This window comes from Oryzias latipes, chromosome 6 (assembly GCF_053564925.1).
Source record: "Oryzias latipes strain Hd-rR chromosome 6, Olatipes_Hd-rR_3.1".
NCBI lineage: Eukaryota > Metazoa > Chordata > Actinopteri > Beloniformes > Adrianichthyidae > Oryzias > Oryzias latipes.
Genome location: NC_136242.1, coordinates 8,780,700 through 8,796,938, shown reverse-complemented (window position 1 = coordinate 8,796,938; position 16,239 = coordinate 8,780,700). Strand labels below are relative to the sequence as shown.

At 40.6% G+C, this 16,239-nt stretch overlaps 1 protein-coding gene across 1 annotated transcript in view; it reads right to left on the bottom strand.

Annotated features, from left to right (window-relative positions):
* Window positions 1-16,239, bottom strand: part of LOC101173626 (copine-8) — a 123,544-nt gene that overhangs the window by 5,641 nt on the left and 101,664 nt on the right. The window contains exons 15-18 of the mRNA XM_023955579.2: window positions 13,835-14,016; window positions 10,115-10,242; window positions 3,526-3,628; window positions 991-1,048 (exon numbers count right to left, since the gene is read on the bottom strand). Of these exons, the coding sequence (XP_023811347.1) occupies window positions 991-1,048; window positions 3,526-3,628; window positions 10,115-10,242; window positions 13,835-14,016 (471 nt within the window). The remainder of the gene's footprint in view (window positions 1-990; window positions 1,049-3,525; window positions 3,629-10,114; window positions 10,243-13,834; window positions 14,017-16,239) is intronic.

Here is a 16,239-nt window from a genome sequence, read left to right as displayed (position 1 = left end):
GTGGAGCGAAGCACATCAGTCACGCCGAGTAAGGAGGTAAAGCTTTGAGAGCGAACATGGCACACAGTATGCCGCTTTCAATCTGCCACCGCCACTTGCATGAACTGAATTACATGCAACTGTGAGCTTAGAGGAATCAGGATGGAGAAAGCAGCACCAAAAAGACGCTGTGCAGCCTCACACAGCTTGACATTCCGTGGATCCCACTGAATTAAAGACCCACTTTGATGAATATCGTGTTTTTTGTGTTTTCTGCATGCTCTTGTAACATTTTTCTGATGGTGGACAAGATAAAAAAAGACATCTAAGCTCATACTTGCATTTCTGAGTATTTCTTTATTCAATTAGCTGTGAATCAGGAGCAGACGAAAACATGCAGTTTGAAAAAGGTTTTTTTTTTTGGCGCAGAAGACACTTGTGGGAGGGCCACAAGCTCCCTGTTCTGAGCTCTCAGCAATGGGTAGGGGAATGGGGGGGGTTCTTCATGCCAATGGTCTTGACCACAGCGGTCTAAATTTCTAATAAACGCCTGCCGCTCTGCAGAAACTATGTCCTAGAAAATGAAGAAGGGTTTTTGATTTTGGCTTAAAAAGCATAATCAAAATTAAAAGACCACTGGGAACGCTTTGTGAATAGATCAAAAAATGATCAGAGTGGGACTTTAAAAAGGTTTGTTGTTAATCGTGAAAGGAGGTTCTTTCATGTTTTCTTTGCATCAGCAGCAAAAGAGTACAGTACACACATCCAACAAGAAAAAAAAACAACTCTTGAGTAACAGGAGCACATTTTCTCCCTCTGCTCCTGTGGGGGAAGGAGGAATTAATGAGAAGGAATGTGGCGGACACAACACAGACTGCATGAAGGGGGACTGAACCATGTGAGAGGTGAGATAAGAAGCAGAACCAATGCCGAAGCATGAGATTTCGTCGTGGTAATTAACACATTCAGACCCACTGATGGAGAAGAGCTCGCAATCATCGTAGCGCTTACCGTCAAACTCTGCCGGTCCAACCCCGACGATTATAATTGACATGGGCAGAGATGCCGCCTGTAGAGCATAGAGAGGAACAAACATCAGGAGAAGAAAACCTCTCTCGACTCAGCATTTGCTATCTTAAACCCTGCAGACTGTCATGCATGCAAATGACTCACGGTCCAAGAAACAGAGACTCAATGGAAAAATAGAACTTGCTTGTTCATAAAGTCGGATTCATCTGATTCCAGCTGCTCATGGCAGCCTGTTTCATGAAGCTTCTGTCCTAATTTCATGCATCTACAACTTTGTCTGAATCTCTGAAAAGCTTGACAGCTTAAAAATGACTCCCATTTAGATCTTCCTCTGCTCTAAGTCTCAGCTGAACCTCCACTCGCATCGCAATATTGTTTATTAAATCAAAGCGGAGTGGGACAGTTAAACAGCTGCTGAAGTAGTGAATGATGAATGAAGGGGTTTTCTGTTTCATAACTTTGAGTGGTTATTAGACAGAGGCCCAATTTTCATCTAGGATGATGGGTATGGGCCTCTGTGGGCAAGTGTTTGATTGCTTGCAAATCATCCTTTACAATAACGAGACAGTATGTAAGAATGTGGGAGAGGAAGAGGAGGGAAAGGATGGGCAATGAAGGACAGGTGGCTTGGGATTCAAACACATGAGCTCTCCCAGAAATGATCTCTGGTGACACTCAGTAGAGAGTACAGTTATTAGAGAGGATCGCAGTGGGGCAATAGGGGGCAAATGGAAATGCAGAGGAAGGTGCCGCTCCTTCCTCATTAGTGGAGCTATGAGTGTTGGAAGCACTAAAAAGCTTTTCACACTCTTCCTACATGAAGTATTTTTGCTGCTGTTGAAAGACATGTTTTGGTATCTTAAGTGTAGATAAGGTTGAAGGAATCCTGCCAAGAGAAACCAAAAAGGAAAGCAGAAACAAAGAACAGAATTCCCTTTTTTCTTCTTTTATTTGACTTTACTGATCATTTAAAATCCCTCTCCTGTAGCTAGCAGACCTGACAGTAACAGAAATGTTTGCTTTAGTCAGCATTTGGGTTTTTTTCTGAAAGATGGGAATGATCCTGCAAAAGTGGGAACTCTGGCTTCCTCCCACAGTCCAAAAACATGCTTTATAGGTTAATTGATTACTATAAATTCCCCTTAAGTATTCAATTCAATTCAATTCAATTTTATTTGTATAGCCCAAATTCACAACTACAGTCGTCTCAATGGGCTTCGTAAGGTGTATGAAGGTGAGTAGCTGCGTTTCCATTGACTATGAAATTCTGCAAATTGGATTTGCAATTATAAATTTACCTGATGGAAGCACGACAAGTTCAAAAAACTTGCATTTATTGGAAAAAAGTTGTGGAGGAGGTGATTTTTGAGGCGTTTAATAAATTGATATATTTCACAAACCTGCAATGGAAACACTTTATGAATGAAATGAGTCATGTGACCAACAACCATATGGAAATGGGCTTCTTGGTTGGAACCTGCGGCCTTGGGTGCTGCATAGCGGGCGCCACAGGAGGTCCCACAGCATCACACAGCTCATCAAAAGTTGAGCGTGTCATGTGGAAGTGTTGGATCCACAGCTCCTCTGTAAAATCACCAACCACCATTTTTCTCAAAATGGATTCATCTGTAGCCGCTCCCATCTGTGAGAAGCTTGCCGTTCCACGGCCTGAATAACGACGTCTCCTTTGATAGATGATGATGAGCGCTAGTGCTGTGGCAGAAGTTTGAATGTATCTGCTGTAAATCAAAGTACTGATCCCATCCATCACCATGTTTTTAAATGACTTATCGCATGATTTGGTTTCTGTTAATTCACATAATTATGATTTATTTTGTAGCAGTCTAATTGAAAAATTGTGTGTTTTTTCAACATTTCTAGACTTTCAGTAAAGTTTAATGCATATTTGTAATGGACACAGCTTGTGCAGCCCTGCAACAGATTGGCGACCTGTTCAGGGCATACCCCGCCTTTGCCTAACAATAGTTGGATAGGCTCCAGCAACCCCGTGACCCCAAAACGGATACAGGTGGTTCAGAAGTTGAAGGCTGAAGTGGAGCGGCCATAATGGCAAGGGCTTCATCCACTCATACCTATTTGTTGGGTCAAAGTGCCAATTAGAAAATGTGACTTTATCTATAAATTTAAATCCTAATAAAATCAAAACAGCTGATTACTATTGTACACTCACAAATGCACAGTTGTCAAAGCACTGGCCCCTTGCTAATAAATCTTGGTTTCCCTTTCGTGGTTTTAATTTTGCTGATTTTTATTTCCAGTGCAGTTTCAGATGTTTTGTTTATGCAGTCTGTCCTGCATCCTGATTGGCTATAGACATCATCAATCAATCTCCTCTGTGGTGTGTCTCCTGTACATTAAGAGAGAAAAGTGTGAAAATGTTCACGTCTATCTGAGAAAAGTGTAGATAGTGAGTAGTGAGTGAGGAGTTTTATAGCCTTTAAACATCTGTAATCCTACTTAGGAGATTTATGTTAGAAAGAAAAGTGAGTTGCTTACATTTACAATGGATTCCTTGGTCTGAGCCATGTCTGTGATCACGCCATCAGAGATGATGAGCAGGATGAAGTACTGTGAGCCGTCTGTCACCGCTGACGCATACCTGGCAAAATGAGAGGTCACGGGTGAAACGAGCGAAAGAGAAAACAGTTGGTTGCAAATGAAAGATGCTTTTCATGATGAACAAATAATCTATTTATTTCCTGGAAAAAAAATCTCCCTTCTTTTCTCTCCAGTGTTTTATGGTAACTGCAGTGACGGTTTTATTTGTCCTGGGAGTAATGCTCATAGAGGCATCCGTTTTATTGCCATGCTGATATTAACCTGCCAGAGTAGCCCTTTATTAATGCTGAGTCTCAAGCCCCACACATTGCCTCAGCAATTATCTCATGGTTGAAAAAGAACTCATTTTAACAAATTACTGTTCAGAGATTAATAAAAGTCTAATAATTTATTATTGTACATAATTACTGTTGTTTCTACTATTAAACTGAAGTGTTTAACTCAAAATGTAAAATTAAACCGATTTACTTGTGAGGCTAGAAAATCAAGAATATTACAGCAGAGTTATTTATTATTCAATTATGGTTTTACCAAAAGGTTACCAACAAGTTTATAAGAATTTCAATTAACTCTGAAAAGCCCACTACATCAGAGAATTGTCAGAAGATTCTATTTCCTTAGAATGCTGGAATGCTTAATTTCAAGCATCAAAATTATTACAAAACCTTTTTTAAATATAATTTATTTATGAGATAAAGATAGTATTAATTATGACACGCTGGGGGATTTGTTTAAGTTTCTTACTCAGAACATAATAAGCTAAAAATTGACGCAAATGTTCAGGAAATTATCCCCTTATTTACCCACTTTTGCATTCTTCCAATTCAGCTAGTAAACATTTAATAGATGAATAACAACAGATGAGTGGTTCTCATTATAAACTTTTGAAAATTAGCTGAACTCTTCCCACCAAAAGTTTTTTTCTTCTTCTTCCCACCAAAAGTGTTTTTGAGATTTCATGGAAGCAGTCTTTGAAATGAGCAGACTAAGCCTTTTTACTACCCAGTAGAATGATGATGAGCTACAGCAGTGGTCCCCAACCCCGGCACTTTTGTCATTTTGAAGGAAGATTAATTTTGGAAAACTACAGCCACAGTCAACCGTGGCTGGACAGCTCAGTTGGTGAAGTGGCGCACAAAACCAGGGTTCGATTCCCAGGGTGCACAACAATGAGCTTCATCCTTGGGTAAGACCCTTCACGGTACTGTCTCACTATGTTGACCCAGGGGACCCAAGTCTGGGTCCCCCCTGTGCCGGTCCCCAGCCCGCATAACATAAAGGGTTTTGTCAGGAAGGGCATCTGGCATAAAAGTCTCTGCCAAAACCTCCTGTGCAAATCAGTGAAAGCTGATTCGCTGTGGTGATCACTGAGAGGAAAGGTGAAGAAAAACTGGATTCTCTCCATCACATCCAACTCATTCTTGACACATGTAAAGTCACTCAATCTCTTGTCAAAAATCTATCTGTGACTTTCCTAAAGTGGTTGCTCCAACCGCTAAGTTAAAATTCCAAGCTAGCAAACGTGTTTGGAAAGTTTCTTTAGGTGGAAAAGATCCAGTGAGTAAACAGAAGAATAATATATGACTTCAAAAGAAAGGAAATTGGCATTTAACACAGAAAAACCAAGAGTCTTTACTTCAAATATGGAGTTATTGCTGCAGTTGTTTCCACAACCCATAATAAGAATGCAGAATATTAAGCAACCGGTTAGCTAATGTTACAAGGATGCTGGTAATAAAGTTGTTCAAACGATGAATTCATGTTTATGATTATATTCATAAGAACAATTCAGGTTTAGTGACTTCTTTTTGTATATTTGTTTCACATTAAAAATCTGATTATAGTAGGCTGAATTTGGCGTCCGACGATTTAGCTTTCCCTTCGACAGTTATGGGTTAAAGGAAAATCTATATCACATTTAAATGGTTTCTAAGCAAAATTTAAACCAGCTGTAGATATTTTACAGAGGACAAAGATAAACTTTATCCTAAAAAAACAGAAATGGACGCAGACCTTAGCCCGAAATATTGCCTGACATTAAACAGGTCCGTTGGCGGCCACTGCCATGCAGGGCAGAAAACATGGACCAGATGATACACAATGGGTTTCTAGGCGAAGTTTAGAACATGCTAATGAGATAGGGGCCTTAAAGGTTTTATAGGGTTAGGAAAGACAAGTGACTGAACAATTTTCTTTATTACAAGATGACCTGTTGTTGTGACAGTGATTGCATAAAAATAAATGCGGCAGAGTGGCTCCGATGGTAAGGTGAGAGACTACCACACAGGAAACCAGGGTTTGATTCCCCAAGGGGAATGAACAATGTTACTGGGGCAATTACCATATCAATGACCCTATTGAGTGTGGTTCGGCTGCAGCTCAGCGCTCCCCCAGGGGATGGGTCAAATGCGTAGAACAAATTTCCAATTGTGGGATAAATACAGTAAAATAAATAATAAGCATATTACATTTTTGATACCAAACTGAAATAAAAATAAAAATTATTTATATCTGCTGGGTTTACAAACCTGGTTTAAACTGTTAAAGTAATGGAGTAGAAGAGTGTTTGGAGTTCAGCATGATGCTTCTCAGGCCAAAGATCTGACATGACACGGTGTCACTTTTTTAGCCAGCATCTTCCTGGCTTTTAGTCAGATGCTCCATCGAAATGAGTGCTGAACAATGCAGCTATTCTCAGGATGAGTGGGTGGACTGTGATGGCAGAGGGAGATAGGATTTGAAAGCAGATGATGAAAGGTGGGAAAAGTGCTTGTTACAGTCAATCTCAAGGGTCTGGTAAGATCAGGGATGTCAGGTGGGAGTCGGAGGAAACCCTAGAACAGGGGTCGGGAACCTTTTTGGCCAAGAGAGCCATAAACGCCACATATTTTGAAATGTAATTTCGAAAGAGCCATACAATAATGTAGTGTCCCTTTCCCACACTGAGGCACGGAGACTTAACCTCTTTTAAGGTTCTTTATTCGGGTTACTGCAGACCACAACAAACGCCGTAAAATTAATTCAGCAACTCCTGAATCTCTCCCGCCGACACGAGACGAGAGCGCGTCTCCCAACTTTATATTCCCCTGCTCCCGCTGCAGCCCTCCCCTTTCCCTTATTCGGCCCATAGCTGAACCCCATTGGTCCAAACTACCTAACAACAGGCTGAGCGACAGAACTGAGGGCCAATCAGATCTCTGCTTGACGCGTTCAATGAACTCCAGAACTTTTAACGCGGCCCGACAGCCATCCAACTCAGTCCGCGACAATATGTTTAAAACTAAAACACAAGTGAATGTGTGCATTTGATGTAATTTCAACATTTTTAAAGTACAATAAGTCTGTGGATTCTTTTTAATAACATTGTTATGCTGTTTCTAATAAATGATGAGTATTTCTCGTGGTAGTTTTGTTGATGGTCTAGTCTGGTTTACGTGGTGAGTTTCTGCTTCATGCAGGCGTTGAGACTTTAAACGTGATCTTAGGTTGGTGGTATGAATGTTCTGTAGATGTGAGACAGACTGCTCACATGCAGACGGGGAGCCAAACATATACTCACACGCTGCAGTGAGTGACAGGCAGTGGGTTTTACCTATTTACAATCCCTGCGCGATTCACCTGCTGCCGGTCCCCACAACACCTCAGCCCCACCCTCTGCTTTCTCCCTCACACATCCCGTCCCCGCATCTGCGCGCTCTTTCTCAGAGACGGGAGCGCGCAGTTTTGGGCAGGGCAATTCACAGGTTTCCGGGTGGTACAAACTCTGTGAATTAATAGACAATTTTAAACTTATACTAGTGCTGGCGCAGATTTGTCTCTCTAAGCACCGCTACTACTGCGCGCCTCTGCCATCGCATCGCGCACGAGAAGGACTGGTCTAATGAAGAAAAAAAATTTGAATTAAAGATTTGTCTGCGAGCCACATGTGACCATCAAAAGAGCCATATATGGCTCGCGAGCCATAGGTTCCCGACCCCTGCCCTAGAACAATCCAGAACAGAATCTTTTATTACTTGTTCTGTCTGAAAATTTGGAAAGTGCCACTGACAGCCTTTTTTAGCGTGCACAAAGGTGCACATTATTTGTTCTAAATATTTAATAGCAATTATTGCTGCAACAGAAATGTCAGTGCCCAGAGGGCTCATAAGGTGTGACGTGTGCTGTTCATGTTTAAATCTTCTGTTCTCTGTGAAAATGTGTGACATTTACAGGTCAGAGAGCTGCTTCTTCAAAAGCACATTTTCCATCTTTTCTCTCCTCTGACGCTCCTTCAGCCTGACATTCATTTCTCACACACTTTCTTTCAGACCACCATCATGATTACCCTGCATGTCCACAGAGCAAGTTGAAGTTTAGCTTCTGTTTCCTTCCATCTCTACCATTTATCTTGAAGATCAAAGTAGACAAGAGTCGGCACATGCGAATCTCTCATAGACGAGCAATTTTGCTGTCGATTTTTGTAGCAGAAAACCTCAGTTGTTCGGTTTTCCTTTTGTCTTTTTTTACCAGAGATTACTGATAAATGTTTGGGATGTATATTTTTTACTTTGACAAGTTAAAGAGCCCATATCATGCCATTCTTAAGCCTTTCAGAGTAAACTATATCCACATATATAATCATATATTACCTTTGGCACACTAAAGAACGAATTTTTTAATGAAATACTAGTTATTTCTACAGCTCATTTTCCTACCCGGAAGTAGGACTACTCAATCTCTGAGGGTCAGACTTTCGCTCCTTTTCCCTTATGCTATCCTAGGCACTTTACCATTGGGAGTTGGGTCATCTAGACCCACTAGACAGTGAACCTTTTTTCTTCAATGATTTGTGATCTTCACTGGTGTCCATGGATTACATGAAATCTTTCCACCTTTATCCACCTTTGTCATGGTAGGGAGAACATGACAATGTCAGGGTGGGGTCATCTAAGATAGCAGAAGGGTTATTGGTCATTTCATTTCATGACGTCAACCTAGAGTTGGCCTCAGCAGTGTGCCTGCGTTTTGCCCACAGAAACAAACAACATCCAAACTTTTGCAAAGATAGATATGCATATTGTGCATGGAAAAGGAAAGTGTTTAGACGTTTGTGTTTCGTTACATGTAGTTTTTTTTTTCTCCATGGAAAAAGTGGTGCTGGACGAGCAGACTGTTCACGGAAGGGACTGTTGCCTGTAGGCGTGGGCGTATTGATCTGAGTATCGATAGTATCGAAACCAAGGTGAAGTATCGAAGTTAGCATGATGACATCAATAATTTAGTCACAGTTTTTCTTCAATACATTCAGTAAAGATCTTGAATTTACTTGCTTAGTTCATGCAAGCGCAGCGTCTATCTGTCTGGAGTGTTGCCAGATTGGGCAAAAAAACCAGTGTAATTTGAGTAAATACCCTCCAAATTGATGCAGGAAACTGCCCAATCTGGCAACATTGCCCATCTATGTAAACAAACCACCTCGTCCTCTTTCGCTGCTGCTACCGCCTTGCCCCCCGCCTTGCCCCTCCCGCTCTGCCTTTTCGTACAGTGGAGAGAGTCATTAAAGAGCCACATATTTGCACCAAAGTCAGGATTTTTTGTTGTAAATGATAAATGGCATTTACTTGTAAGTGCTTTATTACCTTCTTGGTATGCCCAAAACACTTAAGTATGGTATAATGCCCTTATTAATATATATACATCTTCTATGTTTGATGTATGTTCAGTTCAGATTGTTGTAATTTGTTAATTAACTTTTTATCTGACAAAAGTCATGTGTTTGTTTATACATTCACTTAACAAAAAAATGGTGTATTTCCAAAATTATTCTATAATCAGAAATTTCAGTATTGATATTGGTATTGGCAATACTAGGCCTGTAATTACTTGGTATTGGATCAATCCCCAAATTCCCAGTATTGCCCACCCCTACTGTTTCCCAGTTATCTACGTCACAGTGTGAGGACCCCCTTGTTTTTGAGGGCTGGTGTTCAGAGAGCAGGTTTTTAGAGAAATACTCAGAAATGCTTGAATGGATCAAATACAGCTTTTGGGTTGTTTATAGTGAGGAATGAACTTGTAATAAACGTAAAAGCTCAAAAAAGATGATATCGCATGGCAAAGGCTCTTCCACCTGTCATCTGCAGTCTTCCTTAGAGAGGTACATGGTTGCCATGCAACCTTCCTCCCCAGCTGTTTTCCCAGGTGTGGTCAGCTGAACAAACCTGTCAGGACTATTTACTGAACACACCTCTCACTGTCTGGTAGTCTCTGGAGGAGTTCGTTGCAGGTGTGCGACGGCATGATTGCCCCCTTTATTGTGTCCCCGTGTCCTACTCCTACTGATGCAGCATCAGGCTTCTCTGATGCTACAGTTTATTTTGGAGTGATCCTATTTGGTTGATTTAAGTTTGCAGGCTCTCCTTTACCCTCTTTTGATCTTGCAAGTCATCCTGATATTTTCTTTTCAGCTTCCCTTTCTCATTGTAAACTCTTCTGTCTACCTTATGTCTTATCTTCATCTACACGGTTTTAATGGTGTTTTACTTACCTGGCAACGTGGTTTATAACAGGGGAGAAGTGGGTGGGGCCGTAGAGGCGCACAGACTTCAGGCTCTGGTAATAAGCCTCCAACACCCCGTCAATGCCGTTGCAATATGGGTTTTGAGGATTGCCATTCTGAAATGAAAAACAAGTCATCAAAGTTTTGGTTTTTACTTTATTTGACTACACAGGAGTGTGTCTTTAGCTTTAGTGATAACTGCTTTTATGGGTGGATACGGGCTGTGTGAAAAATGGGCAAAACTGTATGGGGCATGCAGGTGACCCATAGGTCATAAATCGTTCAGTGATTCTGTAAAGGGAAAATATTTATCTACGTTTTTTCCATGGGAATGCTGTAGCGACAGGTCTTCGCAATCACTTAAAACAACATAGAAGTAAGTAAGTAAGTAAGAGTGAAGTAGGTGAGAGGCAGGAACGTCATACAGATTTGTCATTGTTTGAACTTGCCCAAATATGGCACACTGTGCAAGGAGCCTGTGTGCGCTGTTGTCTTTACGTGCAGCCTGACTGCTAGGAAATTGGACAATAAGAGCAAAGTTTGTGTCACATATGCGTGTGAGTGAGTGAGTGAGTGAGTAAGGAGTTCAGCATAAGGGGCCTCGTCTGAGAGCATCCTCCATACGTCATAAGACAATCTTAGGTTCTTTTTTCATGATGTCCCTTATGGCGGCCAAATGAGCCTCAAGGAAAACTGCAAGACAACCTTCTATGCGCCTGGACAACCTAAAAACCTGCAGAACCCGTACAGTTGCATGTGACTAAAGCTTTAGTCTTCCGGGCTCTGCTGTTTAAATACACATTCTGAAATCAATAGCATACTTTTGAAGAAGTGTTGGAACAGTGTTAGGTTGCCAAGAGAACAGAAGCTACTGTACAGAGACCAAAAGGAAAATTATAGAAATGCCTGGAGGAACTGCCTTTTTTCATCAAAGCCGTTGCATTTTTAATTTTCATATTGCAGAATGACAGCCTTTCAAGTGAGAATGCAAACAAAACAGCTAAACCTGAATGACACACACACATAACATGCTAACTTCAACCATGTAAACAAAACAAAGGAAATTGTGTGAAATAAAGCTGAGAAAAAAACCTATTACACACATTTTAGGTAGTGTATGGTCGTGCACACACTGCATTTTAGTAAACAATCTTTTGATGCACTATTTTATTATTACTTTGCTTTTATAAGGATTATCCCATCTATAAACTCAAATCCAGAGAACCACATTGAAGGCGGAATTTCAGAGGATTTTTTTGTAATTTTCTTCGCACCAACCCATCTTAGCTGACACTGCTTGGGTAACCATAAGGGAAGCTCATAGACCTCTATGCTTTGTAAATGGAGCTTGCATAATTACTTCAAATTCAGCAGTAAGCTTCTCCCAGTGCTGCTCCACAGCTGTAAGTTGAAGTCTTAATGGTTTGATTAATTCCTGTGCGCCTCTGGGGAGGATGCGACTCAATGCTGAGCAGCTGTAATGGCTGCAAATGCCTCCGGAAAAACATCTGGATGGGAGAGAAAACTTAGGATGTTTGATTAAGGTGGGGTCACGGTGTCTGGAGGAACCTGAATGTGTGACACTGGACAGAAGACTGATGCATGGATAAAAAAAGAAGGTCAAAGGTGAGAGATTATTAGCTAAAAGTAATCATGGTTAATATTGCTTTTGCTAGATCTGCACTTGATAAAAGCTTTTATTCAACTTAACTGGCAAACTTCAGACTGGAAAGCAACCAGCTCCTCTGACTCTCATCAGCACCGAGTGTGCATGCTGGCTGGATGAGATCCTTCAAGTTGGCCAGCGTCATTCAACACCTACAAATTCAGTCCTGCCAGCAATTAGTCATGTGTGTGAGGGCTCAGTGTAATCTGGTCTTTTTAGAATACATCATGATTATGTGTTATGTTTTACTTTAGTCTTGCTTGATAAAACAGTTTTTTTTCCCTAACAACCCACGCCTTTAGAGTTGGAGAGCCTTTGAAGGTGATTTAAGACCATCACAATAATAAGTGGTCATATGAGGAAGGAGGGTAGGTCGAGGACAGCTGATAAACTAACCCCCAATTGGTAACCCCCCCCCCAGTACCGGTCCAAGGTCCTACCGATCGTCCTGTAGACTTACATAAATATTTTTCTAGGTTTCCAGTTTAGTTTTTCCATTTTTATTTGCAATACCAAGAATGAAAATAGTTACAGTTACCTCCCTCTGTATCAATGGCACTCCTGTCACCAAGCAAACAAAGTGACGTTGACGCCATCCATGATTGAAACACTAAGAGATCAGCAACATACCTGTTGCCAGAGTGCATGCATGCAACTGTTGTGTAAATGACTACCACAGTGCTCACAAATGTCTGAGTTTCTGAGACCTATCTTGAACATCCTCTGTCCAGTGTAGTGGATTCTGTGAAGAGTTTATTAGGATTAGTTGCAAGTTAGGACTTTTTGTCACTTAAAGGGGTTCAGACAGATTTCTGACCAGAAACTTTGATCTGGTGCTCAAGTCTGCATCCCATTTTATCAGAGTTAAAATCTTTTTATCTAGGTTGCATGAGTGTTTATATATTTTGAAGAGAGTTTCATTCATTGTAAAATTTATCAAAGAGGTAACTAGTTCTGGTAGTTTAAGATTATTGTCATTTTATTTCTTATTTTTTTAAACAGGATGCTTAATACCAGCATCTATTGATCCAAACAGGGGAGATTCCAAGAACGGATCATTCTGATTTTTTGGACACATTGATATGACCACAGTCAGTCTTGTATTGTTCATGTTCACGTCCATGTTCATTTCTGTGTTGTTTGCTGTACTGTTTTTACTACTGACTGTAAAATATTAGCAGAGTTAAATATATTGGCGATGTTTGGGAAAGATTTTAACATAAATTAAGAAATAAAAGAAAACAACTCAGTTGTCTTTAGGGGAGATTTTTAACTCAATTTTGAATATTTTTTGTCAGTTTTCCCGTTTAAAAGATTTAGCTGATAATTCATTGTAAGCTTTATTTACAAAGCCTTTGTCCAAACTTTCAGACTCCTGGATCTGGAAGTTTTTTTGTGGGAGGGGTCAGGTTGGGCTGTTGTTCATTATAATCTGTGCAGTTCTCGAGTGTGCAGCACAGAGTGCCTAAAAAGGCTCTGGAGGCTCCAGAAATACACTAAAAACGATCTGCGATCACATAAAACATTTCTTAACAAATCCTCTGTAAAATAACAATACTAGTGACGAGACTGAAAAATGAACAAGTCAAGCAAATGAAGACTGTAAGTTGATGACAAATGTCTGGTTTTTCAGAATTTTGATATTTAACTTAGATGAGTTACTGGAAATTTGCAAATGCTCTAATTTTAACTTTTAAAAAAAAATGAGATAAACGGGCTGAATAGGAAAGAGTGGGACAGTTGTTAGCGCTCTTGCCTCACAGCAAGAAGGCCCTGGTTCAAGTCCTGGTTGGGAAATCACCTACTGTTTGCATTTTCTCCCCGTGCTTGCGTGGGTTTTCTCCTACAGTCCAAAAAACATGCTTCATAGGTCAGTTGGTTACTCTAAATTGGGTGTGTGATTATGGCCCTGCATCAGACTGGCGACCTGTCCAGGCTCTACCGTGTCTTTGCCCACGAGTGACCATGGCAGGCTCCAGCAGCCCCTTGACCCAGAAAGGGAAGATGGATGGATGGAAGTAATTGGAACTATGTCTGCTCACCAGAGGAAACTCATGGGAGACTCGGCCATCAGGTGGAAGCTTGGCACCAAAGCCCAGTGCAGGGAACAACTTGTCACTGTCATAGTCCTGGATGATCTCCCCGACAGCCCGCAGTGCCATGGCGTAGTCATTCAGCTGGTATGGGCTCATGTAATGGAGGGAAGTGGGTTGCGACGGGTTGCCTAAGTCCCAAATGATTCAACAGAACAGAAGTGTCAGGAGAATATGAAATCTGCTCCCGCCAGGCTTTGATTCATGTTCATATTAAAAAGAGTAGAATATATGGACATGGAAAAAATACCAACTGGACCTCAACTCACAAACACTTCTCTGCTACAGGTTTTGGTGCGTAGTAAAGTAGTAGTTCCAAAAGTCTTGCTGAATACCCAAGCTGACCATTTCACTTTAAACTATAAAAAGGTGGCTAACTTAACATGTCTTCTGTTCAATTATTAAGAAATTCACGTTGCATTTTCTAACTGTTGTAAATAAGGATAATTGGCAAATTACAAACATCTTTTTTTATTTATTCATTTTTTTTTATTTTTATTAAAACAGTTTTGCTGTTTGCAAAAGACTCCTGAAAGGCAAAACATGAAACAGGTTTTTTACTGCAAGAAAAAAAGGGCCACTTTTCTTCTACTTCTTTTCCTTTCAGGGGTCGCCGCAGCGAATCACCTTCCTACGTCTGACCCTGTTTTTTGCATCCTCTACTATAACAATAAAGGCCTATTTCAAGTTCTAAAAGGATGTCCACTTTCCATTGCAAATTGTCTGGTACTTAATAAAGCACGTTTGTTTTTACCGCTTCCTGCGAATACAATCCAGGAACCTACGTTCTATTGGAAAAATTGTTTCTGGATTACTTATGGGTTGAAGTTTTTTAATAATGCTTTCAAAGAGTTAGATCCAGTAAATAAGGCACAAAGCATCACAATACACTTTACTATAGACTCCTAATCAAAATCTTAAAATCAGTTAAGAAATTGCATGGATTTGCATGGCTAGATTTTAACAAGTTGAGCTTTAAAACTAAAAAGAAATTAGTTACATCAATTCAGTTCATAAATTGCTTTTTAAAATAAACAAATTTGATCTCTAAACATCCTCAGTGTCTTCCGTGCAATGTAATGAGACACACACAGACAGAAATAAGAAGGTATATGCTGCAAATGCAAATATTGCTCACATCCGTGTTTGTGAATGACTTATGACGTGAATAATTGTAACAGTGGTGCATTCAGATACATCAGGTTAATAATGGGCAATGTGGCATGTAGCCTACGGATGTAAAGCGACTGCTAAAGAGTATGTTAAGACAAGTCCTGAATATTATTATTCCTATTCGACCCTAAACTACAATATCCCATTCCGCAGCTGACCGAATGCTGGCATGCCAAGCAAAAGAGCTCTGCGGCGGAGCTAGTAGGAGCTATGACCGGAGAATCGCTCCAGTTTGGCAAGGCAGCACGCTTGGGCATCCAAAATCTTATGATATTATTCTTATTTTTATTGACACAATAATAAATTATTCATTCTTGCTTTTCTTTTTCCTTTCTTGAACAGATGAGGGTCACAGAGACACGGAGGTTAGCGCTGAAATGGCTTTTTTTTTTTGCGGCCGTATGGAGAGCATATCCGGGTGCACGGTGGCGCAGTGGTTAGCGCTCTTGCCTCACAGCAAGAAGGCCCCCGGTTCAAGTCCTGGCTGGGGGACATGAAAAATAGAACATCAATGGGGGACCTTTCTGTGTGGAGTTTGCATGTTCTCCCCGTGCATGCGTGGGTTCTCTCCGGGGTCTCCGGCTTCCTCCCACCATGCAAAAACATGCTTCATAGGTTAATTGGCAACTCAAAAATTGACCATAGGTGTGAGTGCAGGAGTGAATGGGTGTGTGAGTGAGGACATTCTACCCTGCAACAAACTGGCGACTTGTTCAGGGTGTCCCCTGCCTTCGCCCACAAGTGGCCGGGATAGGCTCCGGCAGCCCCGTGACCCCGAAAGGGATAAAGCGGCATAGAAAATGAATGAATGAATGGAGAGCATATCCGTGTTATGAATGAATAATTATTTTGTTCACACAAATTAATTATTGTATGGGAAAGAGATATTAATATGTGCGAACAAGATATTTTTTATTTGATCCATATAAGGACACGGGCTCCGTAGTATCATCCTTTTTTTTTTTTTTTTTTTTTACAATGTTTTGACTTATGCTGTAATTAAATATGCAATACTTCTTCTAAACCTCCAAACTCTTTCAAACCATTGATGTGACACAAGGCTTTTATTAAGAAATAATCTTAAGGCACTAATGAAATTGTTGAGCTACGTGTGAATGAAATCCTCTTATTATTGGCTTTCCTAGATCCCTAATTTCCCTCTCAATTGTTTTTGTTGTCCT